This window comes from Plectropomus leopardus, chromosome 3 (assembly GCF_008729295.1).
Source record: "Plectropomus leopardus isolate mb chromosome 3, YSFRI_Pleo_2.0, whole genome shotgun sequence".
Taxonomy (NCBI): domain Eukaryota; kingdom Metazoa; phylum Chordata; class Actinopteri; order Perciformes; family Serranidae; genus Plectropomus; species Plectropomus leopardus.
The window spans coordinates 28,382,063-28,398,589 of record NC_056465.1 but is presented as its reverse complement, the minus strand read 5'-3'; the positions used below and the strand labels follow the sequence as shown (position 1 = coordinate 28,398,589).

The 16,527-nt window shown below is 43.1% G+C and overlaps 1 protein-coding gene across 1 annotated transcript in view; it reads right to left on the bottom strand.

Annotated features, from left to right (window-relative positions):
* midn (midnolin) overlaps positions 1 to 13,281 on the bottom strand; it is a 33,528-nt gene extending 20,247 nt beyond the window's left edge. The window contains 4 exon segments of the mRNA XM_042482293.1: positions 8,091 to 8,153; positions 8,288 to 8,375; positions 10,288 to 10,516; positions 12,752 to 13,281. Coding sequence (XP_042338227.1) covers positions 8,091 to 8,153; positions 8,288 to 8,375; positions 10,288 to 10,516; positions 12,752 to 12,827 — 456 coding nt within the window. The 5' untranslated portion in view covers positions 12,828 to 13,281.
* Between the last annotated feature and the right edge of the window lie 3,246 nt (positions 13,282 to 16,527).

The following is a 16,527-nucleotide window of genomic DNA, read 5'->3' as shown; positions in this document are numbered from 1 at the left end:
ACAAAACTAGAAGAACTGAGTCCGGGTTGAAAAATACCAAAGTTGCCCTTTAATTTTAAGTCTGAAAATGGCATTTGCTTCACCACGCTGTTTCTGTGTGCCGTAAACACGTGTGAGACAAAGTGAGAGAAAAAGACCGACAGTGAGTGACAGCAGGAGAAACAGAGAGGAGGCTTGATTACCCTTATAATGACTGGTGTGGATTATTCAAAACCGCCGAGATGAAATTCATGAACTCCTACTGAGCTCCCAACACCACATGGCAGGCTACAAATTAGCCCGCGAGAGGAGCGAGCATTCTTACGGCCGTCTGTGGTGGTTTGTTATGAGAGGCACAAGACAGGGCGAGTGGAGGGCCCCACTTTTGTTGTGTTAAGGCAGACGGGAGAGAAAGCGGCCATTCATTGTTCTCTTTCTGATGCAGCAGCAGTGGTATGCAAAGAGAAGAGGAGCTCATGCCTGAAGAGCAAGGTGTGTGTGTGTGTTATAGGGGGAAATCTGATGGACAGTGGCATGACAGAGTGTGCTCAGTGACATACAGGTGTTGATACAGAGCTGTTCCACTTAATTGCTCCTCTTTAACAAGTGACCCCAGAGCTGGCGCCATCAACCATTTTGTTTTAGTAGTCGAGGTCCAGGAGGTGGTATTTTGTTTTGCAGGAGGCTTTGGTTGCTATGCAGTGATGGGGGAGAATATGATAAGGGGCGGCCAGGGGAGGAGGGGAAAAGATGGAGGAAAAAGAGGGGGGTTGGCATGAGAGAGGAAAGGATGGTGAAGGGTGGGGGTGGGGATGCGGGCGATGGGGGTAGGGTGTCAGAGTGGTGGTGGGTGATGAAATATTCAGTGAGAGTGTGCCTCTGGCTCCTTCCCTCTTTTTTTTTTCTTTCGACATCTCTGGCTGACAGTTTTATTTATTGGGGTCCCTGTGGTTCAAGGAACTCATTTGCAGTCGTTCTTCCTTTGCACACTAAGCGAACTAAGGGAGGGAGATAAGGAGTGAGGGAGGAAGAGAGAGGCTGAGGGAGGGCGAGGAAGGGAGAGGGAGGGAAAGATAGAGAGCGCTGGCAGCACTGAGCTGACATTCATGAACAACTGAGCAGCTTTGTGCCAGAGAAAAGAGGATAGAGGATTGGAGGGCGGGACAGGAGGGTGGAGAGAGGGAAGCCTTGAGAGGAGGAAGCCATTCTGCTTCCAAACGCGGCGGCCCACCTGTCGAACCACTACGCGAAAGGGGTACGGTTCAAAAACCTGCTTATTAACCCGCCTATCGACCTAGATGTTTTGATCGCACCAGGACGCTATTGATAGTCTCGCCGCAGACACACACCAGCTAAAGATGCAATAACAGCCTCTCAAAAGAGAGAAGGCAAAAAAAAAAAAAAATCAATGACTTGCATCATGCCCCAAATCCTAAAAGCAGCCGGGGGGCTCTTCAAAGGCCCCATTAGAAAGATAGGAGTCTGTAATGCTGCCTGATAAGAAACAGAGGGGGCAAGAGACGACCAGCTGGCCATCACTGAATTTGATCGGCTGAGTAAAAAGAGAGATCAGAATGGCAAAGTTCAAGATGATCGGGTTCCAGAGCTAAAGCCACTCCTCATACTCCCAACTGTGGCGACGACTGACCAGCGATACTGATCTGATTCACACGATTCACAACCCTCATGCAATAACTGCAATTCAAGGCGAGCAAGAAATCCGCGTTTTCACTAGTTTGCTTCCTGCTGACACTCCTCTCACTCCACTGAATGCATTTTATACCTGCAATTGATAAGATTTAAAGAAGTATTTCACAGATTTAAAGATATCCCTCATATAAAACCAGGCTGTCTCTGCAGTCGAATGATGCAATAACAGCTAAACTGTAAGCTAAAACACGTTTCTGCCAACATTTGAGGCAAGAAATATGCAACTTAATAACAGAATCTTGTTTTCTATTTGATCAGCGCTGCTTAGTTTTATGGTTTGATCCTCATTTATATAGCCTCTCTTTTCACTGTGCAGGAAGCAGTATGGTGCCCACTTCCTACTCACAAACTCTCGCTATTACAGCTAAACATGGCTTTTTAATATGTTTCTGGAAACATTTTAGGAGAGAAATAAGCAGTGCAGTAACATTACCTTGATTTCTATTTCATCAGCTCTGTCTAGTTTTACTGTTTGATCTTATTTTGGTCAAAGTCTTAGAGAAAAGAGAGGGTGATCAGCTGTATACTCTTTATCCACGCTGTTGGCGGCATAGGTGGCAGGCGATACGAATATGCGGAAGTAGAGGTCTGTAATTTGAGCAATAGCCCCAAGAGCCAGGGAAACTCTTCCAAGTGAGGCACTGCTTAGATGGAGGAAGTTTACCAAAGTTCATCTACACATATGACCCACATTGTTTTGATTAAAAGCTGGTTGAAAATCTGCAAAATATCCCTTTAAGCAGGATCCTGTGCTGATACAGAGGAGCATCACTCAAAGATGAGCTGTCTTTTTGCACCCAGCGAGACAAATTTGTAGAAACATCATCATAAACAACGATGGAAGACTGAGGAAACAGCACCTTCTGTTTGAGATAAAGTGGCAAATGGAGGGAGAGGAAGAAGAGGAGAGATGGAGGAAAAACGACAAGCAGAGTGGCAGTAAGAAACAGCTACTGTAATCATGCAAAACATTTCCTCAGGACACTTCCCTTTTTTTGTGCTGAGTATGTTTCTGTATACTTTTGTCCTGGTTATTTTGACCCCTGCCTCTCTGTTTCACCAGCAGCATATGCCTAATTGACTTCATTAGACTTGGTGGTGGCTATCAGACGTGACATTCCTGGCCTCCATCCTCCCACACAGTAGCCCCACTAGTCACGATGCCTGCTACTTGAATCACAAAAGCTCAGCGTCGCCAGGGAATGGGAAGAAATGACGGTCACGACTCGAATGCGGGAAAATAAGTCTCCCCTGGACCGCCAAGCTAAGCGAGGGAACCCACAATGACACTGACATTAAAAATTGACGCTGCCACACACACATGCAAGCAGATGCATACACAAAAAAAGGACAATGACATCCCCTGCAAAATCCATCTATCCCTTGATTGCACCACAACACACCTTGATCCCCCCCTCCCTCTGTGCATTTAAGCATCACAAAGGGGATTACACAGGTGCAAAAATACTGCGCAATCAGCTTATTAATGCAATTTTCAAGGCCAGGATTTACATGCGCAGGGGACTGAATAGGCCTTTAGATCAGCATTGTCTTGTATTCCATACACAATTTGATTTACACACACGGCAACAAATTAATTTCTGTAGCTTTCATTCAGGCAACAAAAAGAATTACCATTCTAAAGAGCAAAGACTCCCGCTCTTATGCTGCACGCATATAAAAAGCCTTTATTTCAGTGGCAGTGGGGAAGGACAGAGGGAGCTGCGTGCTATAAAAAGGGGGAGGATGCTCTCTCGTATTGACCAACAAACACACTCGAGTCATTTTTCAATTCCTTGCACTCCCAAATCCTCAATACAATTACTCTCCAATGATTTCCAGTGTTGTCAATCGTGCTGATTAACTAGCATCTGGATAAGGTGGTCTACAGGGTGTAGGGCTGGAAAAAGAAACATATTGAGCAGCTGCATTGAGCTGATTTACACACAGACATGCACAGCTGATTGTTCATATACACACACTGTTATCCAAAAATATGCAGTTTCCAGAAGTAGACCTCTTCCGTCCATTCCCTCTTTTCCAATAGATTCTGCTTAAATTTCATCATCTGTGACTGAGCCAAGCATCTGAGCTCACCCTCCCCATTACCTACACAGCTTGCACACGTGAATCGACTTGACATGTTGCAGAATAACTCGTGCAAACTCCCTTTCTGTTCTCCTCCACCTGTCTGGCCCAAACCCCCAGGGAGGCAGAGAGGAGGAAATGAGGTGAGTGTGACCCAGAGGTGACTCCCACCACAGACTGTTAGATCTTTTTAGTTTGCATCTGCCTGCTTCTAGACACAATGACAAAACTGTGCCTTGTTGTTCCTAGAGGAAGAGGAGGAGGAGGAGGAGGAGGGGAGTGGATGAGGACAGGAGGTGCGTGTTGGCGGGAGCGAGAAAAGTAGAGCAGATACATAACGGCGTATTCCGCTGGGACATATGGAATGGCAACACACAGCCTCCTCCCAAAGCAATCTGTGTTAGTGTTCAAGGCAAAATTTGTCAATCTGCAGCCTGCTGAGGCGCGCTCCAGCTGGGCCGTGCATTGATTTTGAAACCAGTATGCGCTGCTGTAGCGGCACTCGATTGCATATGGACGTATGGATGCAGGATGAAAGGGGGAGCAAACTTAAAGAGTGACCCCTCAATCATGTATTTGAGGGGTTTGTCAGCTGGGCAGGTTCAGAGCTCATGCTTTAAGACAGGAACAAAGAGGTGGCTGCATGGGGGGAAGGGCAATGGGGGGATGGTGAGGGTGATGCCTGCCTGCCTGGTTGGCTTTTATTCTAACATCAATGTGCATCAATGAGCAAATAGTCCCTGTGTGCTGAGAGGGACACATAATCCTTCTCTCTCTGTCAAATACCCGGATCGATAGATGGGGAGCTGATGTCACTGTCTGCATATGCCCAGAAATCGTGAATATTGCTTTCACTTCCCTCTCTTGTCTTGTATTCATTTGACTACTAGGATCAGACATTTTCTCATTCTCTGAACTCAATCCTCTTAAATATATCCTTTCAGTTCTGGTATATGTGTGTGTGCGTGGCTGCATATGTAAGCTGAACACACAACCTCTATTTAGCAGACAGAATGAGAAGAGACTAGTGCAGGCAACTGTATTTTGATGGGCTGTCAGGAGGCAGTGGCTTAATGCAGCTTAGATGTCATGCAAAAAGTCTAGTGAGATGCCAGAGGAGGAATTAAGGCGGCCCAGGATTGTCCTTGCTGAAGAAGCCAGCCATCACGGTCAGACCGAAGCAGCTAGCCGGACTTGCAAACCACAGCACATTTAAATTATAGGGCCCTGGGAGAGCTGTTAAGCAGAAACAAGAGAGGCAGAAGGAGGAAAAGAGGGAGACGGAGTGAAGGGGGGAAAAAATCCCATTTCGATAATTGCCGGGGCTCCATTTCCATAAAACATTTTCTATCTAACTCGCCCCGCAAAAGTCTGAAACAGCCCTGGAAGCTGTCATGTTCTGCTTGGTTGGCTGGCTAGCTAGCTGCTAGCTGTGAACTCCCCCAGAATCCTGATAAAGGAGACATGAAGTGATCCGCTCAGCACCCGTCTTCCACGAATGCACACACTTCCAAGCAAAACACCCGATCTGGAAATGAGGCCTCAAAATACATATACAGGCGGGTGGTGGGGTGAGGGGCATGGATAGATTACTGTACAAGCATAATGGATACAGGCCCAGGGGCCTTAAGTGTCAGGGGTCTCCCTGGCCTTTACTTGGAAAATGTCAAATGTCAAATAAACAAGTACCACAACACAACACCAAAAATAAATAAATAAAATGACCTCACAGAGACATAAAATTACCCCTAAAGAGACACAAACAACTACAAACAGACACAGAACAGCCACAAAGTGACACAAAATGACTGATAAAGACATACAAATACCCCGAAGAGACATAAAATTACCTTGAATTCACTCAAAGTTACCTCAGAAAGACCCAAAGCAACTACAAGGATATACAAAATGACTACAAAGCCACACATAATTACAAAATGAACACACAAAATTACCTCAATAAGATATAACATTACCTCAGAGAGACCTAAACAACTACAAAAAGACACAAAACGGCCACAAGGAGACATAATATGACTACAGGGTGACGCAAAATGACGAATAGAAACATAGAAATACCTAAAAGAGACACAAAATTATCTCTGAGAGACCCAAAAAAACAAACACTGATAAAGATAAGACACAAAATTACCTAAAAGAGACACAAAATGCCTATAAAGTGTATATAAGCATAAAATGACAAGAAAAACACAAAGTACCCCGAAGAGACACCAATTTACCTCAATAAAACACAAAATGACCTAAAACAGACCCAAACGACTACAGAAAGATACAGATCAGCCACAAGGAGACACAAAATAACCACAAAAACCATTGTGCAGTCAGTGTGTCTTGCTGGGGCTCTTTGCATATCTGCACTCATGATGAATCTCATGATCCACCAATGGTGAGGGGTTAAAAGAGGCCCAGGGGTTCATACCCGCTTCTTCTACCCCGACCAGCAACCACCCCACATCTCCCCGAGGCTATTTTTGGGTGTATGGGCATATCAGTTATCACGTCAGACACTTTTAAGAGCTAAGTGCATTGATTGATTTTTGATAGCCCCTGAGTTAGGGGAGGGGGGAGAGAGGAAATGAGGGAAAGCTTTTGTGTTCCTATTTTCTAATCTTACTCAGATCCTTAATCTCTCTGCAATCTATATCATTCCATTCTGCTTCATGAATTATAAAGAGGAATCAATTTCTTAGGATAAAAACACACTAAAGCAGCTTTATGCCTTTTTTTTTAACCTTTTACCCTGCTATCCACCTCCCCGTGCCTTTTATTCTCTCTGCCCCCACAGCAGGATTACAGTTACGTAAATATGAATTCAACGGTAATGTACTGTAAGCGATTCTTGAGAAAAAAGCATCTGAGTCATAATGAATCAAAGAGTAATAGGGACACAGGAAGGTGAGAAATCTGCTCTGCTGCCGAATTATCATCTTCCTCTGGTGAAGACGCCGGTCACTCATGGCTGCCCAGCAGAGGCGTACCACATGATGGGCACGGCTTGCTTCCAGCCCACTACCACTCTGAAACACACACATCCAGTAACAGACGCGTGCACTTTCACTTGCACACACCTACACACACGCAGTCATCTGCTGTCAGCGCTACGAGACGCATGCTGAGTTCACACACACAACAAGGGCCAGGATTTCCACCAGAAAATTTTCAGCAGGGAACGGAGCCATGGTGAACCGCACTCCGCTATCTCCGATCGGCCCACATCCTCTGATAAAAATTCAACTTAATGTACAGTATCATTCTCAGGACAAACGCATCATTCATTTCACCGTCATGTACTGTTTTGACATCAGTCAGCAGCGCATCACTGATGCGCTTACGTACATCTCAGTGTTACCCAACGCTACAAAAGGAAGTAGGTCTGAGTCAGTCAGTCAGCTGCAGAGTGTTGCATACGTCACACTGTTGCCTGTGTGCATTCAGCCTTATCGCCTCTCTTCTCGCTCGCGCTCTCTCTGTGGCCGGCACACAGAACTCTTTGCCTTTTTTTTCACTTTACTCTCACTATTGATCACTTTGGTGAGTCATGCCACACTGACTCAAACGCATAGTGTATTTAAGCAGAGCTGTTTCACTGTAAGTACGAGGAGTAGGCCCCATTCGGGCTGTGCATGCACGCTTGGGCTTCCAGGAACCCTATGCTAATACTGAGTGAGAAGGCTGTCATCTGATGATCCAGCACTGTGCGTGTGAGTGTGTGTGTGTGAGTGAGCGAGACTACACTTGATCTCCATGCAGCCACAGCACACTTCCTGGAAACTTGCCGATACATGTGTGTGTGAATGTGTGTGGAGCATGAAATACAGGAGGAGTGGAGAGAGATTACGGGTAAAGGTATAAACAGAAAGGTGGAAGTGAGTGTTATGTGCCGGTCCTCTCAGCAGCTCACAAATAAGCCTTTCTGGCTTCCTGCAGCCGCGTGCGCACACACACACACACACACACACACACACACACACACACACACACACTATCACAGATGTTACTAGGATACAAGGGGTGTTGCTGCTTATTATATCCTAACAGCTCACACTGGATGTCTAGCTTGGCTTGGCTTGTTTAAGAGGCTGAGATTAGACAAGCAAAGAGGCTTGTGCCTGTGCAGCCTGCTCATCTCATCTCATCTCTCTCTGTCCATCATATCTGGGTGTTGCTCTGCACTTAATGAAAGCTACAACCGCCCATATCCCCCATGCAAACACACACAAAAAGCCCAAAGCTCAGTTTAGAGGGTTAGGAAGTTTGTTGGGTTTTTTCAGTGTCAACACAGAGTCTCTTACCTGAGTTTCTGTTAGACTCTCCAAAGCCTGCATTACTGACTGTTCGGGTCTTGATGCTTGAGACTGCAAAGAGAAAGAAAAAAATCAATTTCAATGGATTAAAAATGTGCAGTAATCAATTATTTAAAGTGCGAAGGTTCAAGAAACATGCTAGAAAGGTTCTAAACAACATAAAATCCCAGCCAGGTGAGCCTTACCATTAATCCTGCTTCAACTGTTGGTACAAGTGTTAACTTGCTCCCATCAGAGATGCCCAGATCCTGGAGTTTGCCTGAACTTAGTCGCCTGCAGGGTTCGAGAGAACAAGATAATTAGACTGTGCTGACAATATCTTCTCTCCTCAGACACACAAACAGCCTTCAGCCAGGGGAGGGGGGCAGACAGAATTCAAAACTAGTTTGGAAAAGAGCCGTGGGTGAAAAGCTCCATGAAAGAGAAGTATTGATTGGCCTGTCATATTTCAATTTCGAGTATAGTGGAGCTTGACAACCACTCGCAGTGGATATCTGGCACCACTGCCACTTGCCTAAGTGGAGGTAAGTATTTTCTTTTTGCCGTTTTGAGCAGTTTCAAATGAGGAGCAGAAACCAAAACCACAACCTTTTTAATAGTTATGAGAAAAGATAAACAGCACATGCAGCTATTATTGTCTTTATTGAACTGTTGGCTGTCTCTGTGAAGAAAGTTGATACATAATACATTCCCAGGGCTTTACTATTTAATGTGTGGTGCAGAGCAGGTCTGCTCCACAATGAGGAAACTGCCTTTTCTTGCAGGTCACGATGCAGTGAAACACACTCTCTGCCTCCCTTAGTTAGTTTAGTGAAGGGTGTTCAGGACAGCTTGCTGTACAGGCATGACCCAAATCTCACCCCATGCAGCTGAACAAAGGCCCTCAGCGATGACTTACTTGTAGGTCTACAGTTTGAGGAGCAGTAGGAGATTAAAAAGGAGGTTTCAGGTTTTAAAGGATGATGTGATTCATTGGGTGATTACAATGGGTGGGAGTGGATAGGGGCTGAAAAACAATGCTGACTGTCTGCATGTACTAAAGGACCCCTTCTCATTTTTGCATAACACCACCTGCACTGCTGTTGGCTCATTTAACCTGATTCATTCGGGAACCGCCTCATACTGTAGGTTTCGGTTGGTTTTAAATAATAAAGGCTTTTACCCTTTGAAACCTGAATCAGCATTACTTTTCTTGTGGTGCATGTAGATGCCTTTCACAAGTGTTAAAACCCTTTAACCCTCAGCAAATTGGTTTGAGCAACTTGAGAAGAAATGAGCTGTAAATTGTGAGAAATTAGTAGATTTCGAAATTATTATTTTTTTAAATGCTCTATTTATAATATTAATAAATATATATTCACAATTGATTTTTACAAAAATATTGTAATTTTAAGCATTTTTTCATGTCATTTTCTTTCTTTTTATAGATTTTTGGGTCATTTTCTTGTAATTTTCTTTTTACTAATTTCTGGGTAATTTCATCTTCCATTGCTTATTGCCTTCTTTCCCATGTTTTTGTAAGGAGTCAAGCAAGCTTGCCCAGGTTTCAAAGGGTTAACTCCCTTGTCCATGCAGTGCTGCACTAATGTGCTGAGTGCTGGCAAGCCCAGAAGAAATCCACTGAAACCATTAAGGAGTTGTTAAGGCTATTACCATGCAGCACTTTCAAAGCAACAACTCAAAGATGCACAACATATATGCCTGTGCACCAGCAGAGTAAATAAATTACCAGGTCCGTGTGACTTTACTCATTAATGTTTAACATGTTTGATTCCCAGAGCATTAGTAATTCAGTCAGGCTTCAGTATTTTTAATGAAGGAGGCTTGAATCAATGCAAGTCTGCAGATCGCCTCGTCAATACTGTTCCAGTGACCGGTGCGTCCCCTATGCGTAATTCCAATACCGTGCGTCCTGATGGTCAGTGGTTTCCTTGAATGTATTGACGACCAAAGCAACCAAGGTTGGCTCTGAAGCTCCCGGGAGCTCGCATAAATCCGAAATAACGATTAAAACATATCACTGCATGGCCCCGGAGGGTGAACGCACGTAAACTCGCATTTTTTTAAAATGCGGAATAGCCTAGACATTACGGCTCATGATATCAGTGCAGATAGGAGCAGGCCTGTTAGGACAAAAGCGTAAATTAATGTTAGTGCAAAAACGCTTCCGACGAGAGTTACTCACGTTTCTTTGTGTAGCAGAGCGAGTCTCTCTCTTGGCACTTTGAGTCTTTGTGACAGTCTCCTCTTCAGTCCATCCACGGTCTCCTCCTGAGGCAGGGAGAGCTCGAAGCGTGTGCCGGTGGTGGAGTGGATGTAAAGATTCATGGAGGGGTCAGTCGGGACGGCCTCGCAGGACGAAGCCCCGCGACTGGTGCAGCTCCGGGCGCTGGGGTGCTGGTCCATCCGATAACCTATGGTCAGAGGAGGGGGGAGACAAGACGAGCAGAGCCGGGGGTGAAGCGGGGGTGAGGAGGAGGATGGTGAAGCCGATCCGTCGCTTCGGCTTTACCGTCCCTTGTTCTGCTTGCAAATCAAAGGCAGCATTCAGAGAGCTTTCTGTCTCTCTTTCTTTCTTTCAATCGCACAATAAAACCGTCTTCTCTCCGGTCGATATCATGAGAATATTCCCCACATACGCTTTTCTCTTTGTTTAATTTCTTTGTTGTCTTCTCCAAAAGTCTTCCTATATGCTACATAGATGAAAAGCCAGGCAGAGACGCGTGTATGTTGACGGCAAACAATGCCATGGACGCTCACTTACGCAGCTTTAAAACTGCAAGGTCTAAATAAAAAAAAGAATATAAATTCCTCTCCGTGTTTCTGTAAGCCTTTGCAAGCTTTAGATGCGAAAACACACGGTCCGTAAGCTGCATACGGTTAGTTGCGAGAGGCTCTCCGCTGCGCACTCATACCCACGGCAGCTCCAGTGAAATATCGACAATGAACATTGTCACAAAGTATCCCACTTCCACCATCGATAAAAATACGCCCACAGCCCACAGCCGGCTCAGCCAATCACGGCAGAGCTCCTTCAGGACGCTGCTGATTTCAGCCAATAGGAAGGAGAGATCCACACCCACGTGGAGGGCAGGCGAGTTTAGGCCATTCATAATAAATTACAGCATAGAACAAAAATATGTGGCCATATCACAGAAGCATACAGCAGCGGTGCCCAAAATGAGCTCCGCGGAGTTTCAGAGGCCGCTGGAGGATTTGTGGGGACTCAATTGTTTACTTTTCCGAACTTATACAGTTAATTACTTAAAATAACAACTATCTTGTCCGACGATACATTCAATGCAGCGTTATCAAGAGTACTGGTGCAGATATGGCTATCTTAACGACTTTGTATGACACTCTGCACTGGTATATCTGATTAAATAGATGGGCTGTAGTGGCAGTAATAGTGCTGACGTCATCCTCTTTCCACTGATCTCAGCAAAATGCAGAAACTATTAAAGTGAACGCGATTGGCATGCAAATTAAACACCGGACATGATATATCATTTCAGGAAAAATGCCATTTCACGCGAACTATAAACAGTGCGCATGCCAGTAAAAGACAGAAAACACTGTGCAAAAGCAAATGATGTATGAAGCATGATTAAAAGTGGACGTGCACAACTTCATGTTTTCCAATAAGGTAGGCACGTTTTTTATCAGATTGGGGGTACAGAGGTGTTACTATGTTGTTGTTTTTTTTAAATGCCACGATTCTTCTTGCAGCTACACATATTTTCCTTGAGTCTCCCAGAGCAACTGTGGTAAATTCATGACTCCCCCATGCACCATATAAACATATTTCACAGTTTCTGACTATGAAGATTTTGGGGAATAAAGTACGCATTTCAAACTGACTTGCAAGTTTTAGAGTTCTGGCATTATTTTTTAAATAAATACAAAAAACGCCCATTTGAAGTTGAATTTCCCTACTCTAAAAAAATAGAATAAATTTAAAAATAATAATAACAATAAAATCCCCTCCCAGTGCTTGAAAAATCATTCAAAGTCCCTCCCCATTTTGCACCCACCTCATCTCTCCTAAATAACGAACAGTCCCTAAATGTGTGATCACATTTCAAAACCAAGTAGAGAAACTTTGATTTTTAAAACACAAAACTGGCACCTACACAGGGTGACTTCACCTCTACAGTCAGCCTTTAACGTCATAAAGAAGATACTCGGTCGCCACCCAGTGGCCAAGAAATAAACTTGAACAACTTGCATGAGATTCATAGTTCACTCAACTTTTTTTTCTTAGATAATTCAGTTCGGATTTTACAGCAACTTTTGCTTGTCAAGAGTAACAAATTCAGTTGTTTCTTATCCACAAAATATGCTATTATACACTTAACATGGTTGTCACTACACTAGCATGTTGTAACAAGGTTGTTATTGTGTTTTCTTAACGGATAACATCAGCAACGACTTACTGTCAGCTCCTAATACTGATTTACAGTAACAATGACATTCTCCTGTCGTCGATACCAGCCTTATTAAGTTAATCATGTCTGCAGTATTTACATAGTAGGTGGCTCATCCAATCACTTCACAACAAGCTTTTATCGATCCGTGATTGACTACTTCAATCAATTTCTCAACCCAACGACACAAATGTTAAAGCCTTGATATTAAAGTGTACTCACCAATTATTGTGGCGAAAACTGTAAAGCTTCGCTCAGAGATGAGTTGTGTTCCTGTCTGTTCCCCCAGCTTTGGCATGTAAAACAAACCCAAACCGTGATGAAGCTCTCAGATAAATCCAAATACTTAAATATCCAAACGGCTTTCTCCGTAACAAGCCCGTGCGTGTCCAGCGCGCGACGTTTCACGCACCAGACCTCGAGACTCCTGACCAATAAGGAGCTGCAGTAATGTCCTAAGATGCCTCGGCGTGTTGCTAATACACCGGCGTCTTTCTCGGTAATAAGAGCACAGTCGGGAAGGTGAGACACCTCTTAACACACTCTTCTCGGATATGGGTGGAGAGTAGTGTTCTTGTTATGTCAGCGTGTGATTTAAGGTGGCCTCGCGACGCTGTGACCGCCTCTAATGTCCCGCGTGTTCCCGTCGCTGGGAAAGAATGTGCCCACGCAAAGCGGCCACAGATATCCAAGTGTGTCAGTGCAGCGGCTCTCTGGACACCAAAGAAAGGCTTTTAATGGCGCTGGGCACCGAAATAGCAACAAACACAGCAGCAGCCTGTTGTCTGCCACCTTAACAAACAGTTAATGAAATGAAAGCCTCGGTGATATGAGGGGTGTTGCCAGTCTTTGACGACATTAGAGAGAAATGTCACCGGGCAACAGAGCAGGTAAACAGGCTCCATGGATACGAGGGCATGTACACCGATAAACAAAAAAGTTTTCGTGCACGTTTTGTTGCACAGTTTGGGGAAATTTACCTCTTATGGGCATTTGTGAAAAATGTCAATAAAATCATTTTTATTTTGCCAGCAAGGCCAGTCATGCAACTTACATTTTCATACACGGCTGTATTTTATGCAACATGAAGAAGTATTTAGGTTAGGTAAAAGTGAAATCACAATAAGAAAACCTAGATTTAAAGGTTTGCATTCTAATCTTCATTTCATTTATTTGTTTATTTAACCTTATGATGTTCCATTACAATTGTGTTGACCCAATCCACATGTGAAACACCCAAATAAACCTATAAGCTGTAATGCATATATTAACTGAGCATTTTGCAAAAAACTTAACATTAGAGGCTGTGAGGTGGATTCTGTTGCAATGACAATTTGACATGTTTCTCTGGATGTTTTGCTTCTATACAGATGCAGAATATTTGATATTTAAATGGTTAAAACAGGGACAATATGTGTATTGCACCAGTGATAACACAATGCAAATTTTCTTCTGTTGTCCTTGGACATGGATATATAACAGTATAAAAATTACAATTAACTTTGCAGTGGGCTGGAGAATTTAATTTTTTTTTACACACTTGGGGAAAATAAAGTGTATGCTGGGCGGCTCTACAGGTACATTTTAAGGGACACGGCAACCATTTCTGTCATATATGAAAACATTGTAACTGTGTACTCTTCCACAACCGATCCTTATCCAAAGCAAATTACAAAAGACAACTGAGACTAATGTATACATCTATTTGTTTTTATGTATATGCGTGTGAGTATTTATGTTTAAATTTTGATGTATGTTGCAGTTTGCTTATGTATGTCTAAAATGTGCACATGTATGCATATGTATGTACGTTTTTATTTTAGTTTTATTTAACTTGTCTTTCAGTTTTTCTGGCGGGGGTTTGGGGATGGCATGCATGCCAATATTTTGGTATTCCATGCTGATTGTACTGCAGTTACTATATGGTTAAAAAGCAGGGGGAAAAAATCCTCATAACATAAATAACATTTTTTGGACAGACTAGTGCATTAACAAGAGGAGAGGCATTATCAGACCTTAATGACAACACACTGGCTGTCTTCCAACCGTTTTTAAACATTAGTTTTAATAGTTACACACTAACATGCAAAGGGAGAATTTTAGTGTTTTGGTGCCATAGGTTAAAAATCTCAAGTATTTTCAGTTTAATTTAAATATTAAGTGTCAAAGAAATAATTACAAACTGCCCCATTGAGATATTACACCTTGTTTTATTCTTATTAATTGTATTAAGAAGCAATTATATGTTGTCGCTGGTCAACAACATATAATTGTGTCTTCACTTTGCTGTGGTGTTAGCGTTAGCCAGTCTTTGTTACTTTGTAACGTTACAGCTAAGTTAACTACAACCTTTTGCTACAGATAACACTTTTGTGTTATTGTTGCAGAACAAAAATACTAAGTTGAACAGATGACATCATAAGCTGACATTACGAAGCTGTAGTTCACCGTAACGTTAGCAGTTATTAGCTAACTTTAGCTAACGTTACCTAGCAAAGTTTGCCGCAAGGTGATGTGACACACAGTGTTGCCAACATAATGTTTGCCTCTTTATGGCAAATTTGGCTAACACTATGCTGCCTAACCTTAGAACAAATGTAGACATCCTTGTTTATCTTGTTTGCGTGCCACACAGCTTAACTCAAAGGAGACACTTTGCTCTGTTTATGTGAGGTTTAGGGAACGAGATAAAATAGACTCCCCTCTAGCCTCGCAGGATAACTCATATCAGTGCTGCATTTACCCCATGCACGTTGTTTGACCAATTTTTAAAAAGTTATAACTGTATAAATTTAAATAAAACTGCAGGAAAAACAACATTTCTGATGGTTTTTTAATGAAGAGCTGTGTCCGAAACCGTCCCCTTATTCACTCACTCACTATTCATATATCATGTAGTGCGTATTAAATAGTGCACTATATAGAGAATACCGAACGAGATTTCAGACATGACATTTTCACAAGACTTTTTTCCCTCTGGAAATACACGGCCGCATTACATTATGGTATGGGAGTTAAATAAAATGGTGAAGTAATAGCTGTGTCCCAATTCAGGGTCTGCATCCTTCGGAGGCTGCATTCGAAGGCTGATTACATCACAGCGCTGCATGAAGGCTGTCCCATTTTGTCCCAATTCGAAGGCTCCTTCTTATGCAGCCCAGTCTCATAAACTTGTGTTTGCCACAGAGCTTATTTTTAGCAATAACTGAAAATCCCATTCAAAAATCCCATAAGATTTTTGACAAGGGAAACAGTGCGATTCTTACTTCCTGGTTGGCCTACAAAAATCTGTCATCCCTTCACCCCTCTATAGTGGATAAAATTAACCGCTGAGAATTCGAACACCACTACAAAATGGCAAACACACTGTATAGTGCACTATATCCGTGATAGGGGACGGTTTCGAACACAGCTAAGGTCTTCAAGCAGGATGTCTGAATACATTGTGTTGCTGTACAAAATGTGAATGCCTCGTGGCATTCGAGGGCGGGTTTTTAGTGATACGTCTTCTCTGGTTTCTGGCTTTGAGAGAGATTAACTCATATTCACAAATATGTATTGAACTTTCCTAAGCACTGGAAATAACAATTATAACAATTTTAATTAGTAAATTGTACATTCCACACACTGTATGTTAGGGGAAGCTATTGTAATATAACTGTGCAGTGATTGCATCTAACACAGATATGTGATAACCATCGCAAAAAGGTTCACCTCAAGGACAAGAGAGATGCTGTGTAATGTGTTTAATAAAAAAAAATAAAAAAAAAGACCTGACTGCCTCAGAACGTGCAAATGTGCAGCAGCCAAGAACTGTCCTTTTCTCCAGCCTCAGGACTGGCACAGACTGTTTGTCCGAATACAGACACACACTCCTCCTCACTGTGCAGGGGACACTGTGCCCCACCAGCATATTATCACACTGTCTGAGAACTGAATCATCCTCGTGTGTGTGTGTGTGTGTGTGTGAGATAGAAAAAACAGAGTGTGTTCAAAAG